This window comes from Phyllostomus hastatus, unplaced genomic scaffold (assembly GCF_019186645.2).
Source record: "Phyllostomus hastatus isolate PE091 unplaced genomic scaffold, TTU_PhHast_1.1 phas_contig_65, whole genome shotgun sequence".
In the NCBI taxonomy this organism is placed as follows: domain Eukaryota; kingdom Metazoa; phylum Chordata; class Mammalia; order Chiroptera; family Phyllostomidae; genus Phyllostomus; species Phyllostomus hastatus.
Window position 1 is genome coordinate 3,330,172 of NW_025333932.1, and position 22,588 is coordinate 3,352,759.

Below are 22,588 nucleotides of genomic sequence, written 5' to 3' on the forward strand. Positions count from 1 at the left end.
CATATGACCTCCATTTCTGTGATTCTGTTCTGTTCTAGTTGTTTGCTGAGTTTGTTTATGTTTTTGTTTTAGGTTCATTTTTTTTAAAGACTTTATTTATTTATTTATTTTTAAGAGATGGAAGGGAGGGAGAAAGAGAGATAAACATCAATGTGCGGTTGCTGGGGTCATGGCCTGCAACCCAGGCATGTACCCTGACTGGGAATCGAACCTGCAAAACACTTTGGTTTGCAGCCCGCGCTCAGTCCACCGAGCTACACCAGCCAGGGCCATTTAGGTTCAGTTTTTAATAGCAGTGAGTCTGTTGTCATTTTACTGTTCATATTTTTTATCATCATTTTCTTAGATAAGTCCCTTGAACATTTCATATAATAAGGACTTGGTGGTGATGAACTCCTTTAACTTGACCTTATCTGGGAAGTACTTTATCTGCCTTCCCATTCTAAATGATAGCTTTGCTGGATAGAGTAATCTTGGATGTAGGTCCTGGCCTTTCATGACTTTGAATACTTCTTTTCAGCCCCTTCTAGCTTGCAAGGTTTCTTTTGAGAAATCAGCTGATACTCTTGTGGGCACTCCTTTATAGGTAACTCTTTCCTTTCCTCTTGCTGCTTTTAAGATTCTCTCTTTATCTTTAATCTTGGGTAACTTAATGATGATGTGCCTTGGTGTGTTCCTCCTTGGGTCCAGTTTCTTTGGGAGTCTCTGGGCTACCTGAACTTCCTGGGAGTCTATTTCTTTCACCAGATTGGAGAAGTTTTCCTTCATTGTTTGTTCAAATAAGTTTTCAACTTCTTGCCCTTGTTCTTCTCCTTCTGGCACCCCTATGATTCTGCTGTTAGAGCGCTTAAAGTTGCCCCAGAGTTTCCTAAGCCTCTCCTCATTTTTACGAATTCTTATTTCTTCATTCTGTTCTGGTTGGATGCTTATTTTTTCCTTCTGGTCCAAAACACTAATTTGAGTCCCAGTTTCCTCCCCGTCACTGTTGGTTCCCTGTGTATTTTCCTTTATTTCACTTTGGGTAGCCTTCATTTCTTCGTTTTGCTACCTAACCCAATCAGTTCTGTGAGCATCCTGATTACCAGTGTTTTGAACTCTGTATCTGATAGGTTGTCTATCTCCTCATTGCTTAGCTCTTTTTCTGGAGTTTTGATCTGTTCTTTCATTTGGGCCATATTTCTTTGTCTTGGTGCACCTGTTATGTTGTAAGGGGGTGGGGTCTTAGGTTTTCACAGGAGAGGGGTAACCCTCTTTACTGCATTGTGGCCCTGTCTGTGAGGGAGGGGTCAGAGAGAGGACAATGCCACTTGCTTGCTCTGCTGTAGCCCAACTTTCCAATGAATTCTCTTGTGTGAGACTGGGAAGTTTTCTCACCTTGGCAGCCCCCCCACAGTAATTTATAGTTAGCTTTGAGTCTTTAATTTCCCATTCAGCTAGCCCCACCTCACTTATGCCTTGCCTCTTCACTCAGCTGAAAGCCTCCATCCCTCCTACCAGTCTGGTGAATGTTTCTTTAACTCCTTGGTTGTTGGAGTTCCATGCAGTTTGATATTCTGGCATTTCTGGTCATTTATTGTTTTTAGATTGGTTGTTATCCTTCTTTTGGTTGTGCAAGGAAGCAAGGCATTTTCACCTACACCTCCATCTTGGCCAGTCTTGTGCCTTTTTCCTTCCTCTCAAATTCTTAATTGAATAGTGTATTTACTCTCACATAGTTTTCATTTACTCTTCAATACATTAAATCTAGTGTCCACACTGACTAGGCCAGTAAAAGTATCCTCAGAGAAGTCACAAAGAGATTATTTAGGCCCTGGCCAGATAGCTCAGTTGGTTAGAGCATTGTCCTGATGGGGTAATGCCTTGATTACCCCATCAAGGCATTATATGAGAAGCAACCAACAAGTGCATAAATAAGTGTAACAACAAAATGATGTTTTTTTCCTCTCTCTCCCCCTCCCTCTCTCTAAAATCAATTTTTAAAACAAAAATCATTTAACTTTCTCAATTAAATCAATTCTTAGACAACTGTACTTTAGCCCCCTTCCTCTATGCAGACTAGCTCTTCCTGAATTGTCTTTGTTATTTCTCTTCTGATTTGTGCAAAACCACTCTTATTAGTCTTTCCACCACCAGTCTGTCTCTTTCTTGTCTAGTTCATCTGCTCATTGCCTACAGAATTATCTTTCTAAAATACAAAACCCACATCGTTACCTTTTCAAAAATAAGTCAGTGGTATCTGCCTAACTACTAAAATTCAAACTACCAGCAACACACACATTTTCAGCCTCCCTGCCTGCTGCTACTTCTATTTTGAACTCCAAGCACTTTCTCAGAAAACACCACCCACTTTTGTCTTCAATGGTTAGCTGCTTCTATCTGCAATTTCCTTTCTTGTTATCCACTTAAAATTCTCTGTGCTCTTTAAAACTTATTTCAAATGTTTCCTCTGCCATGAATGCTTCCCTAATTCCTCCATTTATGATTCTTGACATACGTAACCATACCTCAAGTGGTCACTTATCAGGTTACACTCAGTATGCCACTATTATATGGAGGCGGGCATTGTGTACATTATTTCATGCAGCTTGCTAGGAATCTTTACTTTTTTATGAAACAGTGATCCATGGAGAGAGGACTAATTTGTGGTAGCGGTCATCTGCATATTGATTTTTTATCTGTGTCCAACCTGACCATAACTCCTCCTATACCAGTAGGTATAGGTACTTATTAAGTATTTGTCCAGAGTGAATGAATAAATGTTCCATTTTCTGTTCTTCAGCTAAATCAACTCCAGTTTTCAATAGGATGATATCCCATAGTAGATTACCTTCATATCTGTGTAATTCTTCACATACGTAATGAAATTATTGAACCTATTCTTAATGTACTATCTACTATTTTCCTCTTAATAAGTAGTTTTCAAGCTGTGAACCTCATATGGTTTTCCATTAGTAGTCCCTGTTTTATCAAATGTTCCATTTTAGGACTTGATTCTGGACTTTCATTCACTTTAAAAAATATTTTTATAAACATTTCAAAAGATTTTCAATGATGACTTATCTCTGACAGCTAAATCTTTTTGATGTGATCATGTTAAAATGGCAGAAATTTTCAGAACCTAAAATCAGTCAAGGTTTAAAATTAATTGATACTTTCATATAGGAAAATGAGTAAACTGATTACTGCTAGGATGTTTTGCTTGGGTAGTCTCTCAAATGTATATTTACATAATAAAATTTTATCTTAGAATAAAATCCAAAGTTCCTACCAGATTACAAGAACCAGAATATTTAAATAACTCAGGCTCAGTTGTGTGTATAGTTGGGGGCATAATGTATTAATGAAATCTAAAAATACCACTGACCACCCCCACAAACTAGCTGTACTTATAAGGATTAGCCTTCAAACACTGTACAACAGTTTTATTTAAAATAAAGATTTGTTAGCAAAAATGTACCAGGCACTTCTGCTTGGTCACAAAATAATGTACGTAGTGTCTACTTTCCTCTCTGCTACATAATAAGTCAGCCAATGAATGTCAGTTTCATTCCCTTGTTTACCCATAGATCCCCTAAATGACGCATGCCCCTGGAATGTCAGAGAAGTGTTTTTCAGTGTGCACAAATCCTTTACATGCAGTATTCCACATACTATTCTCTTTCTCAAGAGTTGTCCGGGGTGAGAACAATCATGAAATTCAAACCATTGTCATTCATGAAAAAGAAAACTGAAACATAGCTGAAGCTGGAAAGAGGGAAACAGTCCTTTCAACATGACCTAAAATGAGTATGGGTATATAAACCCCAGCCTGAGATGAGGGCTCCTGATGGGCACTACAATTAATCTCATATTACTCAGAAACACATCACTGCCAACATTTTCTAGCAAAAGGAAATGTAATTCACCTTTAGATGCAAAATAATTTATTTTTCTTCAAAGACCTCATTTTCAAATAATTCCAACTATGTTAAGCTTAAATCTCTTCTGATACAAATAGAAAAAGTTGCTGATATTTCTACTTTGGGAGGGCATGAAAGGACAGCCATCTTTTTTCTGCAGCACAGTAGTAGGTTTCAGATCCACATCAAAGTCACTGTGGTAGGAATGGACCTTTCTGGGTTTGTACATTACTTTTTCTTTGAAATGTCTTAAATGTCTTACTATGTACATGCTGGGACCAAGGCTTAAGTTGAGTGTCTTTGTCCTTTTGAGTTCCATGATTACATTCTGTAGTGATTCAGGTGGAGTTAGTCCTGCATAATTTGTATAGTAATAATGGACTGTGTTGCTCAGGCTTACTTGACTCTTACCAGTATTTCTGTTACTCATTACAGTATGTTTTTATGTGCATCAGGGTTTCTTTATTCAAATGTAATGTTTTTCTTTTTCTTCAGTGTTGGAAATTTTAGCAAAATGAGTTGATCTGATGTAATTCCACTGGTTTTGATGGAATACAGTTATGTGATACGTAGTCTGCATTCCTTTGTGGGTTTGGAGCCTGGAACTATAAAATAAGCCTGCTATAATCATATTAAACTTCACAAAAGGAGACATATCAGTTGAAATGTATTGTTTGAATTATCTTTGAAAAGAGAGGTTTTAAGTAGATGTTTCAAAGCTTTCTACTGACATTCTCATTTTACTGGAAATGCTACCAACATCTAAAACTCACCATAATGAAAAGTCCATCCATAAAACACTCCTTAAATATGTAAAAACACTAATTATGGTTTAACTGAAACACCAACTAAGTGCTTCTTTACATTCTTTATGTAAGAAAAACAAGTCTAGCTTTTTTTCAGAATCGTAAACTAAAATTAAATCCATCTAGAAGGAATAATTTATTAAAATACTGTCAGCCCTAAAATGAATGAATGAATGAATAAATAAATAAATACAGTCAGCCATCCATATCTGCGGGTTCCATGTCTGTGGATTTAACAAACTAGGGATCATAAATATTTGAAAAAGAGGGTCATGTTGTTGCTGATGTGTACTGTGTAGTCAGGCTTATGATGGCACCTGTACTGGACTTGTCATTATTCCCTAAACAACACAGTATGAAAATTACATAGCATTTACATTGTGTTATGCATTATAAGTAATCTGACATGATTTAAAGTAGACAGGAAGACATGTGTAAGTTATAAGTAAATATTGCTCCATTTGACATAAGGAACTTGAGCATCTGTGGGTTTTGGTGTCTGTTGGGGTCCTGGAACTAATCTCCACAGATACTGAGGAATAACTGTAAATCATTTCCATATTCAATCTAATCATTTTCTAATGACTCATTTAAACAAAAAAACTGCCTATGTTTAATTATACAAAGATATTTCTAATGCAACTAGTATGAAAAATCATATTAAAGATATAAAAACTTAAAATAATGTAAATTAAAACATAACAAAAAGTATTCTATTTCAGCTCAAATGTACAGCATTTCAAGAATATCTCTCCCATCATAATTTTCTTTAAAAAGTCACATGAATTTGAAACATTTTGGCATTATAATTAAAGAGTATCAAATTATACAACAAAAAGCCCTAAAACACTATGGTCTGACTATAATTTCAAATGAGTTTTTATGAAATGCATAATGTTACAGAAGCATACTGACTGAAGCATAAAGTCTGAGGTTCACAGAATAACATAAAACTTTAAAAAAATAAAACAATCATTAAAAACATTCAAGTTTTAAATAATTAAAATGCACTCAGTAAAGCTGCAAAGAGACAAATATTCACTTATGACAAAGATCCAAAGCTTACTTCTAAAATGTGATTAAAAACTTTAGGTGAGCCCAAACAAAAATAGAAGAATTACCAAGAATGTGCAAGTGTTCAGTCACATTCTGCTCTGTGAAATCAGCTTTATTAATAATATCTTTAATTGTATAATAATTTAAATTATTTTATAGATTTAAGCAAAAGAATGTGAGCTTAATACCTACACTCTGGTGAGCAAATGAGTTTCTTGTAATGTATAAATTTTAATTAAAGACTGAATGATTAAAAAAATTAAAAATTAAAACAACTTAGTTTTAAGTATACTAATATAATTTTACTTTGCAATACAATATAGTTGTCACATCAAATTTCAATGGGCAAAGAAGGCCAAAGAAGGGTTTATACAATATTCAATAAGAATAATATCTATTCAGTGTACAATAACAAAAAAATACTAACCTAGAAGCACAGTAAAATAATTCATTGTTTTTAAATTCCAGAAATAAAAATAACAGAACAGCATGTAATCCATAACAACTTGGCCCTATAATTTCTAAGCTACAGTCCAATTAAAACATTTAAGAAATAGACATAGTCTATGTGTTCTACCAGGTAAAATACCTGAGAAAGTTAAAGAAATGGGCTTTAAAACTCAACCACAAAGATCCTTCTACTGCGAAATGAAGATGTGTGCAGCTGCACCTCACAGGACACTAAGCTGTTTCCCACAGATTCCATTCACTGCTCAGCCGTAGGTTACGATCCATCAGAGACAGTGTTTCACATCAACACTAAGCTCATTTCACCAAAGAAGCCTGTTTCTATTCATGAGTATGTAAAAGTCACAGTATACAAATTTGGATATGTTTAACTTGTCCTTAAATAATGAATATTATCTCTGTGTAAGCTTTTTTAAAAAGGTCTGAGCAGTCAACCCCAAAACAGGGAAAACAGATAACATTTTAATTAAAGTAAATGTATGTTAAAATACAAATAAAAAATTGAAGTAGCAAAACTGCATCTACCATAATAACATCTCCAAGCAAAAAAACAATCCAGAGCTTGAATGCAATTTGTGCTTTGTTTTTTAAAAAATGCAGTGTTACTTTCAGGCATTTCTAAATGACTAGATTTGTACGTAAGCAGTGGATTTCATTTCATGATCATTTATTTCTAGTTCATCCTATGCAGATAATACACAGAACTAGAAATTACTTAATTTTTCCTAGTACTTTAACTGTATGAATTGAGGTCTTTTTATTTTGAACAGTGATTTATTGCCATTCTTATAGTAAACAATACCAAATTCTAAAATTTTCCAAATTCTAAAATTAAAAACTTTAAGCATTTAAAATTTCAGATAACAGAACCAAGGATTAGTAACAGCTTCTTTCATTTATAAATAGTCTAATTAAAAACACTAATGACTACCTGGCAATAGATCTGAATGAATCCATTTCCTATGAGGGAAAAAAACATGCAAAATCCCCCCAAACACATGATCTTCTTTCTTATTTTGTATCTAAACTTGTAAAATGTGTATAAATACATGATCACTCTACATAATACACATCTTCCAAGGCATTTCTAAAGAAAATTACAGTTTTTGGTCTTAAGGAATAAGACTAAGATGTAGAAGGGGATGAAAACAGTGGAATCTGAGGGAGTGAGACTCGCACACTCAAGTTCGCAACAGCTCGCCAGTCAAGTTAGCGATTACAAGTCAGCATGTGATTTTCAAGGCAATGAAGAAATCAGAACACAGGTGTTTCCTCTTCCTAGAGTTAACAATTATTTCCAAAATTCTATCCATAGAGGACTGTTGGTTTTTTTTCAAAAGGGAACAAAAAATAAATAGGAAGAGTTTCTACCCCCAAATTCATATACACAACCAGTTAAGTAGACTATAGTTAGTGTTAGACTGCTCTCAGTGAAACAGAATTGTTGGTACCATCTGAGGCAGGTGTTATTACCCCAGAAGGTTCAAAACATGATCCAGTAAAACAACTACATGTTGGTATGCCTCAAACAACTAGGAAGCATTGTTCTAATACCATTTTAATCAATCCCTAAGGTAACAGACCTTTAGGATATTATAACTTAATGGTATACCTGAATCATTACTAGCAATAGAAGGTTAAATTCAAAACTGCTATGAAAGTAAAAGCATAGTTAGAAAAACTTAACCTTACTGTAAAAGGAGGAAGAACTTAGAGCTCAAAACTACTGCAAAATGTATAAAGGCAGAATTTTTGTTTGTGGAAGGCAGAGTAAGGAGATAGATGTACAAATCAAGACCAACTGGAATATAAAGAATGAAAAATGTTTTTTAAAAAAAAAGGAGAAAGAAGAAAAATGGAGGACAGCCAGGCAGCAAAAGAATTACTGGGTAGAATGAAAATAAAAATCATGAGGCATGTGCATACAGCTCTCTTTTCTCTCTTGTTTGTGTCCCTAACAATTTACAGCGTGATTGGCATTTGGGTCTTCACACTAGCAGGCAAGGATGAGCTTTCTGATGGATACAGATGAAGGATTTGGAGCTAATAAATTGTTTCATTTGCTTTGAATTCATACCTGGAAGCCTTGAATCCTTGCTAAATATTCCAGCTGTTTTGAAGGTTGTACTGCAGGACAAGGGGGAGTAGGAGAACTTCCTTTTAACCCTATGGCTTCTGCTGTAGGAGATGTTCCATTCATTAGGAGTTCCCTGGCAATTGTGGCTGAGCTATTCGAGGTGGGAGATATACTGAAGAAAGAGCTGGAGGGTTGGTTCATATCTTTGGGTGACAAATAGCCTAGGGTAGTGCCAGAGATTACTTTGTGGCGGCTGGCTTCCATCTCTTGATAAACATCAGGAGACAAATGAAGAATTCCTTTTGGAGCTATAAATAAAATGAATGAACATTGTTATTATATTTAAACATAACTGAAATAGAAACATGTAATAGCATTATCAACTCGGTGATTTCCATTGGTGTAGTAATGAAACAAGAAACACTGTCCATCGAGCATCTTCCTCATATTTGCAGAGGCAACTGCAGTCTCCACTGACAGGTGAATGACGTATGTTTCAATATTCCTAAAACCAGAAGTTTAAAAAGATTCAACAAAGTGATTTCTGTGAAATGTGTATATAGTAGGAAAGCTGTGGCAGGACAAGGTAGATGACATGTGGATATGCAATGGGGGATCAAATTAGGAATAGACAATTTAATATTTTATGAGCTCATAAAAGAGACACAAACCCCTAATATATGGGACACAGCAATTGAGACACAGTAGATAACATGAAGGCTGTGTCTATCTATTCAGATATTGGGTAGCCTATTCATGCTCTACTTTTCATAGATAATGCTAACTCATCAACATGTTAAAAAAAAAGAGATAGCACATCTTCTTTCCCAAATTGTCATTGTCTCCTGTTTTGGTTACCTCATTATGATGCCACCACCTATCTGCTCAGTTGTCCAAACTGAACTCCTGGCAACCATCTTTGATTAACCCACAATCAGTAACCACGTCCAGTCTAGACTTTGTACCTTCATACTCAAGTGTGTCATAGTCAAGGATAGGTTGTGGTATCAAAAGCAGTGAGCTTGGGCTATGCTACCAGTTGGTGGGGTTGTAGATACATAAAAGAAACACTTTCCTTTGCTACCCTTTGTCTCAGAGATGTTTCAAAGCACATTTCACACTGCTTGTTCTAATGAATTTGGATCATACAGTAACAATTCACAAATCATATTATCTTTCAAAACTATTGATAAATCACCACTTCCAGAGAATGAGATATACAATTCCCTTGTGTTCCTGACATTAACCTTCTTTTTATTTTTTTGTTTGTTTATTTACTTATAGAGAGAGGGGAAGGGAGTGAGAAAGAGGAGAGAAACATCAATGTGCAGTTGCCTCTCATGTGCCTCTAACTGGGGATCTGGCCTGCAACCGAGGCATGTGCCCTGACTGGGAATTGAACCTGTGACCCTTTGGTTTGCAGGCTGGTGCTCAATCCACTGAGCCACACTAGCCAGGGCCTGATATTAACCTTCTAATTCAAGACTATATGTTGCTTTTTAAAAGTAATTTTTGTATGTATAGTTGACATACAATATTATATTACTTTTAGGTGTACAACATAATATTTACACATTTATATAATTTACAAAGTGATCACCCTAATAAATATAGCACCCATCTGACACAATACATAGTTATTACAATATTACTGACTATATTCCCTGTGCTGTAATTTACATCCTATGACTATTTTTGTAAGTGGCAATTTGTACCTCTTAATTCTTTCCCCTTTTTCACCCATCCCAAAATCTGCCTCCCCTCTGGCAACCATCAAAATGTTCTCTGAATCTATGAGTTTGTTTCTGTTTTGTTTGTTATTTAGATTCCACATAAAGTGAAATCATATGGTATTTGTCTTTTCCTGTCTGACTTATTTCACTGAGCATAACACCCTCTGGGTCCATACATGCTGTGATAAAACACAGTATTTCATTGTTGTTTTTTTTTAAGATTGTATTTATTTATCTTTAGAGAGAGGGGAAAGGAGGGAGAAAAAAAGTTAGAGAAACATCAGCGTGTGGCTGCCTCTCACATGGCCCCCACTGGGGATCTGGCCTGCAACCAAGGTATGTGCCCTGACTGGAAATCGAACTGGTGACCCTTTGTTTTGCAGCCCACGCTGAATCCACTGAGCTACACCAGCCAGGGCTATTTCATTGTTTTTATATGGCCAAGTAATATTCTATTCTAGCAACAGAAGTATATATATGTATCAGTGCTTTTTTAAATGTGGGGGATTAAAGGAGCAAAAACTAAGAAAGTGCTCAGTGTGGCATAGGTAAATGTAACTTTCCTTCTTTCTTATCAGCTAAAGCACAGAAGAGATAATTATTGGAATGGGAATGAGGCAAGAGAAAAGGAGATTATACAGACTCTGGCACCATGGTCTAAATCTCAGCTCTGCACTTATTAGTGGTATAACTTTGGAAAAGTTGTCTAACTGCTCAAAAACCCAGTTTCCTCTAAAACAAGAATAGTCCTGCTGGTTATTATAAATATAAAATGAAAAATATGTGATGTTCCCGGCACAGTAGCTGATATATACTAAGTATGCCTGCAGTGATTTTAGTTCTTATCACCATCATGTTTCCCAATGTATTTTTTAATTATATTTCATTGTTTATGCTATTACAGTTGTCCCAGGTTTTCCCCTTTGCCCTCCTCCACCCAGCCATGCCCCCAACTCCCTCAGTCAATCACCACACTATTGTGTATGACCATGGGTCATACATGTGTGTTCTTTTGGTACTCTATTCCCTATGCTCTATTTACATCCCCATAACTATTCTGTAACTACCAATTTGTACTTTTAAAAAGAAATTGATCTTTATTGTATTTTTCCCATTACCCTTCAGTCCTCTTATACCTCCATTCCCCCAGCAATCACCAAAATGTTGTCCATGTTGTCCATGAGTCCTTTTTGCTCCTTGCTCCATCCCTCTGCCACCACCCCCCAACTAGCTGTCATCCTGTTCTCCATCTATGAGTCTGTCCCATTTTCCTTGTTAGTTCAGTTTGTTCATTAGATTCCACATATGAGTGAAATTATATGGCATTTGTCTTTCTCTAACTGGCTTATTTCACTTAAGAGTAATTTTCTCCAGGTCCATCCATACTGTTACAAACAGTATTTTTCTTCTTTTTTAAAACTGAGTAACCATTCCATTCTGTAAATGTCCCACAGCTGTGTTGTTTTGCTTTTTTAATACAGAGGGGAAGGGAAGGACAAAAAGAGGGAGAGTAACATCAGTGAGTGGTTGCCTCTTGTGCAACACCCACTGGTGACCTGGCCCTCAACCCAGGCATGTGCCCTGACTGGGAATCAAACCAGCGACCCTCTGGTTTGCAGGCTGGCACTCAGTCCACTGAGCCACACCAGCCAGGGATCCCATAGTTGTTTTACCCACTCATGTACTGATGGACACATGGGCTGTTTCCATATCTTGACAATTAGAAATAATGCTGCAATGAATATAGGGGTGCTTATGTTATCTTGAATTAGTGTTTTGGGTTCCTTCAGATACATTCCCAGAAGTGGGGTCGCTGGGTCAAAAGGCAGATCCATTTTTAGTTTTTTGAGATAACTCCATCTGCTATCTACAGTGGTTGTGTCAATCTGCATCCAACCAATAATGCAAAAGGGTTACCCTTTCTCCACATCTTCACCAGCACTTGCTTGTTGATTTATTGATGATAGCCATTCTGGCAGGTGTGAGATGATATCTCATGTTTTAATTTACATTTCTCTGATGGTTAGTGACATTGAGCATCTTTCATATGTCTATTGGCCATCTATCTATATGTCCTCTTCGGAGAAGTGTCTGTTCAGGTTCCTTGCCCATTTTTTAATTGGCTTGTTTGTTTTTTTGGTGTTGAGTTTTGAAAGTATTTTATAAATTTTGGATATTAACACCTTGTCAGATGTATTGGTGAATAAGTTCTCCCATTCTATAGGTTGTCATTTATTTACTTGATGATTTCCTTGGTTGTGCAAATACTTTTGTTTGGTCCTGGTTGGTGTGGCTCAGTGGACTGAGTGCCAGCCTGAGAACCAAAGCGTTCCTAGTTCGATTCCCAGTCAGATCTCATAGCTGCGGTGTGGGCCAGGTCCCTGGTTGGGGGCATGTGAGAGGCAGCCAATTGATGTATCACTGACACATCTATGTTTCTCTCTTCTTTCTCTCTCCTTTATCCTCTAAAATTAATGAAATCTTAAAAAAAACTTTTTAGTTTGATATAGTCCCATTTGTTCATTTAATCTTTTGTTTCCCTTGCCTGAGGAGATATATCCGATAAAAAACTGGCTCTGACTGGCAAGGCTCAGTGGATCGAATACCATCCTGTGAACCAAATGTTTGCTGGTTTGATTCCCAGTCTAGGGCACATGCCTGGGTTGAGGGCCAGGTCCCCAGTGGGGTTGAGCAAGGGACAACCATGCATTGATGTTTCTCTCCCTCTCTTCCTCCCATACCTTCTCTAAAAATAAATAAAATATTTTAAAAACTTATTTAAAAATGCTATGAGCAATGTCTGAGACTTTGGTGACTGTTTTCTTCAAAGATTTTTATGGTTTCAGTTCTAACATTTAAGTCTTTCATCCATTTTCAATTTATTCTTGTGTGTGGTATAAGAAGATGATCTAGTTTCATTTTCCTGCATGTATCTCTCCAATTTTCAAAAACCCAATTATTGAATAAACTATCTTTAGCCCATTGTATGTACTTGCTTCCTGTGTCAAATATTAATTGACTATAAAGTTTTAAATTTATTTCTGGGCTCTGTATTACATTCCATTCATTTATGAGTCTGTTTTTATGCCAGAATAAGGCTGTTTAGATTGCTATGGTCTTGTAATATAGTTTGATATTAGGTAGAGTAACTCCTCCAACTTTGTTCTTCTTTCTCAGGATCACTGTTGCTATGCAGTGGGACTTTTGTAGTTCTATATACATTTTGGAAATATTTGTTCTAAATCTGTGAAAAAAAATCATTGGGATCTTGATAGGAATTGTGTTGAATCTACAGATTGCTTAGGGTAGTATGCATATTTTAATGATGTTAATTTTCCCAATCCAGGAACATGGTATGGGCTTCCACTTATTTGTATCTTCCTCAATTTCTTTCTTCAGTGTCTTATTATTTCCTGAGTACAGGTCTTTTATGTTGCTGGTTAGGTTTATTCCTAGGTATTTTATTCTTTTTGAAGCAATTGTGAATGGGATTGTTTTCTTCAGTTTCATTTCTGTTAGCTTGTTTTGGGCTTATAAAAATGTAACTGATTTCAGGATATTAATTTTGTACCTTGCTATTTCGCTGAATTCATTTATCAGTTCTAGTAGTTTCTTGGTGGATCTTTGGGGTTCTCTATGTACAGTATGTCATCTGCAAATAATGACAGTTTTACTTCCTCTTTTTTAATTTGAGTGCCTTTTATTTCTTTTTCCTGTCTGACTGCTATGGCTAGGACTTCCAATACTATGTTGAATAAGAAAGGTAAAAGCTGACATCCCTACCTTATTCCTGATCTCCAGGAAAAAGCCTGTAGTTTTCTCATGTTGAGTATGATGCTGGAAGTGGGACTGTCATATATGACCTTCATTAGGTTTAAGTATGTTCTCACTATTCCCACTTTGATGAGAGTTTATATCTGAATATGTGCTGGATTTTATCCAGTACTTTTTCTACATTTATTGATATGATCATGTGGGTTTTATCCTTCATTTTGTTTATGTGGTAAAACACATTTATTGATTTGCAAATGTTGTACCAACTTTGCATTCCCAGAATAAATCCCCGTTCATCATAGTATATGATGATTTTGATGCATTGTTGTATTTGGTTTGCTAATATTTTCTTGAGGATTTTAGTGTCTATGTTCATGAGGGATACTGGCCTATAATTTTCTTTCTTTGTAGTGTCTTTATCTGGGTTTGGAATTAGGAAGACTCCTAAAATGGGTTTGGGAGCCTTCGCTCCTCTTGAATTTTAGGAAATAGTTTGAGGAGAGGTGTTAGTTCTTCTCCGAATGCTTGGTAAAATTCACCTGTGAAGACATCTGGTCTGGTGGAGGGAGGATCCAAGATGGAGGCATAGGTGGTCGCACTGTACCTCCTCGAGCAACCAAAACTAAGGACAAGAATTTACAAACAAAAACAACCAGAACAGAGGGAAATGAACCGAACGAAAGTCTGAATACCATACATCCAGTCCGGTAAGGAGGGGTGGAATCAGAGGCCTAAGGAGAGGGTTTGAGGGGTCCCGGCAGGAAAAATCAGTGGCTGGCAGATGCAAGCACGCGTGCGCGTGGAGGGCACAGATCACAGTTGGTGAACCCCAGAAGCATAAGGGCAACTGACGAACTGGTGGCAGACCCTGGGCTCGGGAGGCAATGAGCAGACCCAGTGAGGTGCGCAAGGCAGCTGGCTGTCTGAAGCCGCACATTTGCATGCATAACTAAGCGAAAACGGGCAGCTCGACACAGACCGTGCAACCCAGGGACCCAGCGCCGGGAAACAAAGCCTGCAGGCACCGATTAAAAACACCAGTGGAAGTTGAGGCCGGGAGATTCTCTCAGCCTCACAGGAGGCTCTTTGGAGAAACCCACAGAGTCCGAGAGAGTTCACAAGCCCACCTGCCTGGGAGCCAGCACCAGAGGGGACCAATTTGCTTGTGGGAAGCAGCAAGGGAAACTGGAGTCCTGGTGAGAGCGGAGTGGGCGCCATTGTTCCCTCTCGGGCCCCACCCCCACATACAACATCACAACCCAGAGACTGAGGTGCCCCACCCTGGTGAACACCTAAGGCTCTGCCCCTCATATGTAACAGGCGTGACTAGACCAAAGGAAAAAAATAAAATAAAAAGATGGCTCAAACAGAGTTAAAAGCCCCAGAGCCAATTTTTTTTAAGTGACCGAGAAATAGTCAACCTATCAGATGCACAGTTCAAAGCACTGGTGATCAGGATGCTCACAGAATTGGAGGACTTTGGTCATAAATTAGATGAACAAATGCAGATTACAATAAGTGAAATGAAGAAAAATGTACAGGGAACCAACAGTGATGAAAAGAAAACTGGGTTTCAAATCAATGGAAGGGACCAGAAGGAGGAAAGGAACAACCAAACAAAAAAGAATGAAGAAACAAGAATTCAAAGCTCAGGGAAGCTCAGGGACCCCCAGGACACCTTTAAACATTCCAACATCCGAATTATAGGGGTACCAGAAGGGGAAAAGGAAACACAACAAGTGGAAAAGTTATTTGAACAAATGATAAAGGAGAACTTCCCCAATATGGCAAGGGAAATAGACCTCCAGGAAGTCCAGGAAGCTCAGAGAGTCCCAAAGAGGTTGGACCCAAGGAGGAACACACCAAGGCACATCATAATTACATTAGCCAAGGTAAAAATGAAGGAGAGAATCCTAGAAGCAGCAAGAGATAAGGGGACAGTTACCTATAAAGGAGTTCCCATCAGACTGTCAGCTGATTTCTCAAAAGAGACCTTACAGGCAAGAAGGGGCTGAAAAGAAGTATTCCAAGTCATGAAAGACAAGGACCTATATCCCAGATTGTTCTATGCAGCAAAGCTTTCATTGAGAATGGAAGGGCAGATAAAGTGCTTCTCAGATAAGGTCAAGTTAAAGGAGTTCATCACCACCAAGCCCTTATTATATGAAATGTTAAAGAGACTTATCTAAGAAAAAGAAGAGAAAAAATATGAACAGTAAAAAAAGACATCAAGCCCTGGCTGGCATAGCTCAGTGGATTGAGCGCGGGCTGGGAACCAAAGTGTCCCAGGTTCAATTCCCAGCCAGAGTACATGCCTGGGTGCAGGCCCTAACCCCCAGCAACTGCACATTGATGTTCCTCTCTCTCTCTCTCTCTCTCTCCCTCCCTTCCCTCTCTAAAAGTAAATTTAAAAAAAAGACATCAAACTCACAGTTAGTAACAACCATACCTAAAACAAAAGCAAACTAAGCAAACAAATAGAACAGGAGCGGAACCACAGAAATGGAGATCACATGGAGGGTTAGCAACAGGGGAGTAGGAGGAGGAGAGAGGGGCGAAAGGTACAGAGAATAAGTAGCATAGATTGTAGATTGAAAATAGATAGGGGGAGGGTAAGAATAGTATGAGAAATGTAGAATCTAAAGAACTTATAAGTATGACACATGGACATGAACTAAAGGGGGGGATGTGGGTGGGAGAGGGTGTACAGTGTGTAGGGGAGTGAAGGGGGGAAATGGGACAACTGTAATAGCATAATCAATAAAATATATTTAAAAAAATACTCCCAACAATCAAGAGCCCTAGACCAGATGTCTTTTTTTTGGGGGGGGGGGTTCTGTGCCCTCTTTTTTGTTGTTGTTGGCATATAATTGTTCATAATGTTTTTCTTACAATCATTTGCATTTTTTGGTGTCGACTGTTATTTCTCCTCTTTCATTTCTGATTTTATTTATTTAGGTCCTTTCTCTTTTTTTCTTGATGAGTATGATTAAAGGTTTGTCAATCTTGTTTATCTTTTCAAAGAACCAGCTCTTGGATTGCTGTCTTCTATCATTTTTTAGACTCTGTTTTGATTATTTCTGTTCTGATCCTTTTATATCCCTCCTTTTACTCACTTTGGGTTTGCTTTATTGTTCTTTTTCAAATTCCTTTAACTGTGAAATCTGGTTGTTTACTTTAGCTTTTTTTTTTTAATTAGGCCTTTAATGCTATGAATTTCTCTCGTAGGACTGCTTTTCCAGTGTTCCAGAGATTTTGGATTGTTGTCTTCTCACTTTCATTTGTTTCAAGGTATCTTTTGATTTCCTCCTTGATCTCATTGTTGACCCATTCATTGTTTAATAACATGTTACTTAGCTTCCATGTCTTTGCTTGTTTTTCTGCGTTCTTGTGATTGATTTCTAGTTTCATACCATCCTGGTCTGAGAAGATGCTTGACATGATGTCAATCTTTTTAAATTTACTGAGACTTGTTTTGTGTCCAAACATGTGGTGTAATCCACAACACATTTCACGTTCACTTGAAGAGTTATGTATATTCTGCTGCTTTGGGTGAAATGCTCTGAAGATATCAATGAAATCCATTTAGATCTAGTATGTCATTTAAGGCCACTGTATCCTTACTGGTTTTCTGTCTAGAAGATCTATCCATTGAAGTCAATGGGATGCTAAAATCAAAAAGATGACTGTATTTCTGTGGATCATTCTCTTTATGTCCATGAAGATTTGCTCCACATATGAGGTGTTTTGTTGTGTACATAAATGTTTACTCGAGTTCTATCCTTTTGTTGGATTGTTCCCTTTATCACTATATAGTATTTTCCTTGTATTTTACTATAGCCTTGATTTTAAAGTCTAATTTTCTGGGTATAAGTACTGCTACCCCAGCTGTCCCCCCCTTTTTTTTGCATGAAATATCTTTTTCCACCCCTTTACTTTTAGTCTATGTATATCTTTCAATTTGAGATGGGCCTCTTGGAGCCAGTATATATACAGGTCTTGTTTACTTATGCACTCAACTACCTTATGTCTTTTGGTAGGAGCATTTAAGCCACTTACATTTAAGATGGTTATTGATAGATATGTATGTAGTGCCATTTTATTGTTACACTGTTTTCTTCTTTTCTCTCCACCTCCTCCCCCACACTCCCCCACCTACTCTGCCCTCCTTTCATCCTCTCCCCTGAATTTCCTTCCCACTCTCCCACTTTTGCCTCCTCCTCTTACTTCTTCTTAAAGCAAGCCCTTTAACATTTATTGTAGTGCTGGTTTCTTGTTAACAAACTGCTTTAGTTTTTTCTTGTCTGGGAAGCTCCTTATATCTCCTTCAATTTTAAATGCTAGCCTTGCTGGGTAAAGTAGCCTTGGTTTTAGGTCCTTGCTCTTCCTCACCTTCAATACTTCATGCCACTCCCTTCTGGCCTGAAGTATTTCTGCTAAGTAATCAGATGCCAGTGTAATTGGAGCTCCCTCCTAGGTAACTACTTTATTTTGTCTTGCAGCTTTTAGGATTCTCTCCCTGTCTTTAAACCTTGTCATTTTAATATGATGTGTATTGGTGTAAACCTCTTTGGGTCCAACTTGTTTGGGACTCTCTGAGCTTGCTGGACATGTGTGTCTTTTTTCTTCACTAGATTAGGGAAGTATTCAGTCAGTATTTCTTCAAGTAGGTTCCCGATCCCCTGCTTATACTCTTCTTCATCTGGTACTCTCATGAGGTGGATGCTGTTAGGCTCCATGTTGTCCAAAATGTTTCTTGAGCTCTCCTCATTTTTTAAAAATTCTTTTTTCTCTTTGCTGCTCTGCCTCAGTGTTTCTTTCTACCTTGTCTTACAAATTGATGATTCAATCCTCCACTTCATCTAATCTACTGTTTGTTCCTTCCACTGCATTATTTATTTCAGATGCTGTATTCTTTATTACTGACAGGTCCTTTTTCATGGTTTCCATGTCATTTTTCATGCTGTTGAGTATCCTTATAATCATTATTCTAACCTCTCTATCTGATAAATTGCTTTCCTCCATTTCATCTAGGTCTTCATCTGGAGAATTCTCTTGTTCTTTCATTTGGAGAAAGAACAAGAGAATTCTTGTTCCTTTGTTTCTTTGTCTTCCCATTTGGCTGCTTCTTTATGTTTTCCTCCTTAGTTGTTAAATTGATCAGTGATACAGCCTCCAGCTATAATCAGCAGCTCAGCTTAAGCACCAGAGTGAGCCAGGATATTCCTGCAGGCAGGGCTATTGCTTCCTCTCAGACTGATGCCACTTGGAGGGTACTGCTCTGCCTGAGAAAGATGGCTTCTGCAGTATGGGGAATGACTCAGCACAGGGATCCTGGCAGTTGTTCCTTCAGTTCCCTCCCCAGAGCCACCAGCCCCAGACTCTCTAGTTCAAGAGTGTCTCTAGATGCTCCCCAAGCATCTCAAGTTCACTCTGCCTTCCAGCTGCTGGAGCTCAGGGTAAGTGGCTGCAAATGAAATTTTGTGTGTTGGCCCTTTATAAGGCTCTCTGTATCTCCAGCCATCTCGTCCTGGCAGACAGAAACCCTGCTGCTTTTCACCACTGGATGTTATGTGGGTTCCTAGCTGGCTCTGAAGCTATAGGCTGGGGGGCCCAGCTTGGGGTTTAGACCCCACACTTCTCATGGGAACCCCCCCCCCCAGCCACTGAAATATTTATCCAGGTCTTCAGCTGCCACCTGTGGGAGCCCAGCCAGCCCTCTCACACCTCCTTTGCACTCTCTATCAGTCACATTTTGGTGAAGTGGTTTCTTCTGTCTGTCCTCGGTTATAAGGCTTCTCTCCAGCTAGTGTTTAGTTGGTTATTCTCAATGATTCCTCTACAATTTAGTTGTAATTACAGATTCATCCTGGAAAGAGATTAGTGTAGCTGTCACTTATCTCCACCATCTTGGACCCTCACTTTTTATTTTAAACTATGGTAGTAAAACTCTCAATTTGTATTTCTTATTCCTTCACCTTTTTTACCCATCCTCCATCAGGCAACCATCAAAACATTCACTGTAACTACAATTCTGTTTCTGTTCTGCTTGTTTCTTTATTTTGCTTTTTATCTTCAATTGTTGATAGATATATACTTCTTGCCATTTGACTGTCTGTATTTTTTAATTGTCTTCTTCTTAAAAACAACGCTTTAACATTTCTTGTAATTCTCGTTTGGTGATAATGGACTCCCTTAGTTTTTTCTTGTCTTGGAAGCTGTTTATCTCCCCTTGAATTCTAAATGATATATTTGTTAGGTACAGAAATCTTAATCTTGGCTGTAGGTACCTGCTTTTCATGACCTTGAATATTTCTTGCTAGTCCTTTCCAGCCTGCCAAGTTTCTTTTGGGAAAACAGCTGCAGTTTTATGGGAGCTCCCTCATAGGTAACTAATTGCCTTCCTCTTGCTGTGTTTAAGATTCTCTTTTTATCTTTAACCTTTGGCATTTAAATTATGATGTGTTTCGGTGTGGGCCTCTTTGGTTCATCTTGTTTGGGACTCTCTGCACTTCCTGTACTTGCACAGATTGGTCCAGAAGGTATCCAGCATTGCAATATGAAAACTAGAGATACTTATTTGAAGAAGATACAAGATACAAGAGACACTGTATACTGGACAGTGGTGCCTTAGTCCCCTTCAATGTTGGCACCTTGTGACTTCACATAGTTCTCCCAGTCACCATCAGCTTCCATGTTATATTTTCTTGAATCTCACCAGTGGTCTGAAATCTCTTTCTTTTCAAAAGGTGATTTTAGTTTTGGGAAAAGCCAGGAGTTTCAGGGCAGTAAATCTGAGCTATAGCAGGCTTGAGTCACCTGGGTGATTTGATTTTTCACCAAAACACTCTGCACCACATGTGACGCATGAGCAGGCATGTAGTCATGATGAAGCTGCCAGTCACCTGTTACCCACAGCTGTGGCCTTCTGGATCATCCAAATAGTTTCCACAGAGTAATATTCAATCTTAATGCAAAATTTGATGCAAATTCATTGTTCTGCTAGCTCAGTCACTTTGAATACAACAGCCACACAGTACACATGCTCACTCAATGGCGTCTACCATCCCCACTGACTAGTACAGTGATGTCATCATTGTTCATGCATACACATTCCCGTGTATTCCTTTAGCTGCCAGACTACATCCACATCATGCAAACCATTCTGTTTATATTAACAATGGCTGGACTTTTTCCAGAAAGACTTTATATGTCTATTTCCTTCAACAGGTTAGGGAAGCGTTCTGGCATTTTTTTCCAATTTCGTGTTCCCTCTCTCTTCTCCTCCCAGAACCCCCATGATGCAAATGTTTGCTTGCTTGAAGTTATCTTTGAGGCTCTACACGTTAGCCTCAGTTTTTTGGATACCTTTTTCTTCTTATTGTTCTGACTGGTTATTTTTTGCTTCTTTATGCTCCAAATGGCTGATTTGATTCTCAGCTTCTTCCACGCTGCTGTTAATTCCCTATAAATTGTTTTTTATTTCAATTAGTGTGTCCTTTGTTTCTGACTGAATCTTTTTTATGTTGTTGAGCTTCCTAGTGACTTCATTGAGCATCCCTATACCCAATGTTTTCAACTCTGCATCTAGTAGATTGCTTGTCTCCATTTTGTTTAGTTCTTTTACCGGGCTTTGTTTTGTTGTTTCATTTGGGCCATATTTTTTTTGTCTCCTCACTTTGGCAGCTTCCCTGTGTTTCCTTTTTTTATGTATTAGGTAAAGCTGCTATGTCTCCCAGGCTTGATAGATTGGTATAATGTAGTAGGTGTCCTGTAGAGTCCAGTGGCACAAAGCTGGATACTCAATGTGTGCCCACCATGTGGGCTGTGTACAGTGTCTTTTTGTAGCTGAGCCTTGATTGCTCTTGGCATGACCAAAGTGAACCACCACCTGTGTTCTGTCCGGGGTCAAACAGCATAAGCTACGAAGAGATCTGCAGATGACTGCTAGTTTTGCTAGCTTTGGAGGCACCCAGGAGAGGTCAAGCTGTGATCCAAGGCCAGCTGCTGCTAGTGCCAGACATGGGTAACAGCGAGAGGTAAGGGTCTTACTGAACTCCAATGCTGCTTCTTCAAGATAATTTAAGAAAATCTGAAGCATGGGCCAAAATAAGCCATTTGTATGAAAAAGCTAATGGAAAAAGCTCAGGTGAGTCCCAAAGTTGGGTAGGGCAGGGCATTAGGAAATCATCAGAGTGGGACAGTGTGACCCAGTGTCTCAGAAATGACACCTGCCTGCCAGCTCTGTGGCTCTATGGGTGGAGAGCTCAGAAAAGGAACAGTGGTCTGTTCCAGCACTTCTCTCTGGGAGAAAGCTACCCCCATCTTTAGCCCTGAGGCTGGACAATTCATTTCCTCCCTGATGCTTTTTAATCTACTGCCCCTACACTAGATCTCAGAGGGAGTAAGTCTCAGTGAGTCTGTGCATGTGCCTTTAAAAGGAACTGCCTGAGACTCCAGCATTTCTGTCTTCCACAGCCTCAATTCCTGCTGGTTTTTACAGCCAGAATTTATAGAGACTTATCTTCCTGGTACTAGAACCCTGGACTGGGGCACCTGCTATGGGGCTGGGACTGCTGATATTCCTCCTGATTTTTACCTGCCATGTATGGGTATATGGCTCTCCCGTTCCACATATCTGCCCTTTCTACCAGTCTTGAGGTGGTCTCTTCTTTAATTCCATAGTTGTAGGACTTCCATTCATCTCAATTTCTGATGGTTCTAAACAATGTTTTTCTTAGTTCAGTTGTAGTTTTGATGTGGTGGTGCAAGGAA

At 38.3% G+C, this 22,588-nt stretch overlaps 1 protein-coding gene across 8 annotated transcripts in view; it reads right to left on the reverse strand.

The window, feature by feature from the left end:
- The window catches only part of STAU2 (staufen double-stranded RNA binding protein 2), a 423,958-nt gene that overhangs the window by 214,675 nt on the left and 186,695 nt on the right, over window positions 1-22,588 (reverse strand). For 7 of the 8 annotated variants that reach the window (XR_006786958.1, XM_045849459.1, XM_045849457.1 and 4 more), the window contains one exon: window positions 8,307-8,614. Coding sequence is in view for 7 of the 8 variants with exons in the window: in XM_045849459.1 (XP_045705415.1) it covers window positions 8,307-8,614 (308 nt within the window). In the remaining variant the exon portion in view is untranslated. Of the gene's footprint in view, window positions 1-3,932; window positions 4,505-8,306; window positions 8,615-22,588 lie in introns of those variants that run through there. The other variant, XM_045849460.1, reaches the window with a different exon arrangement.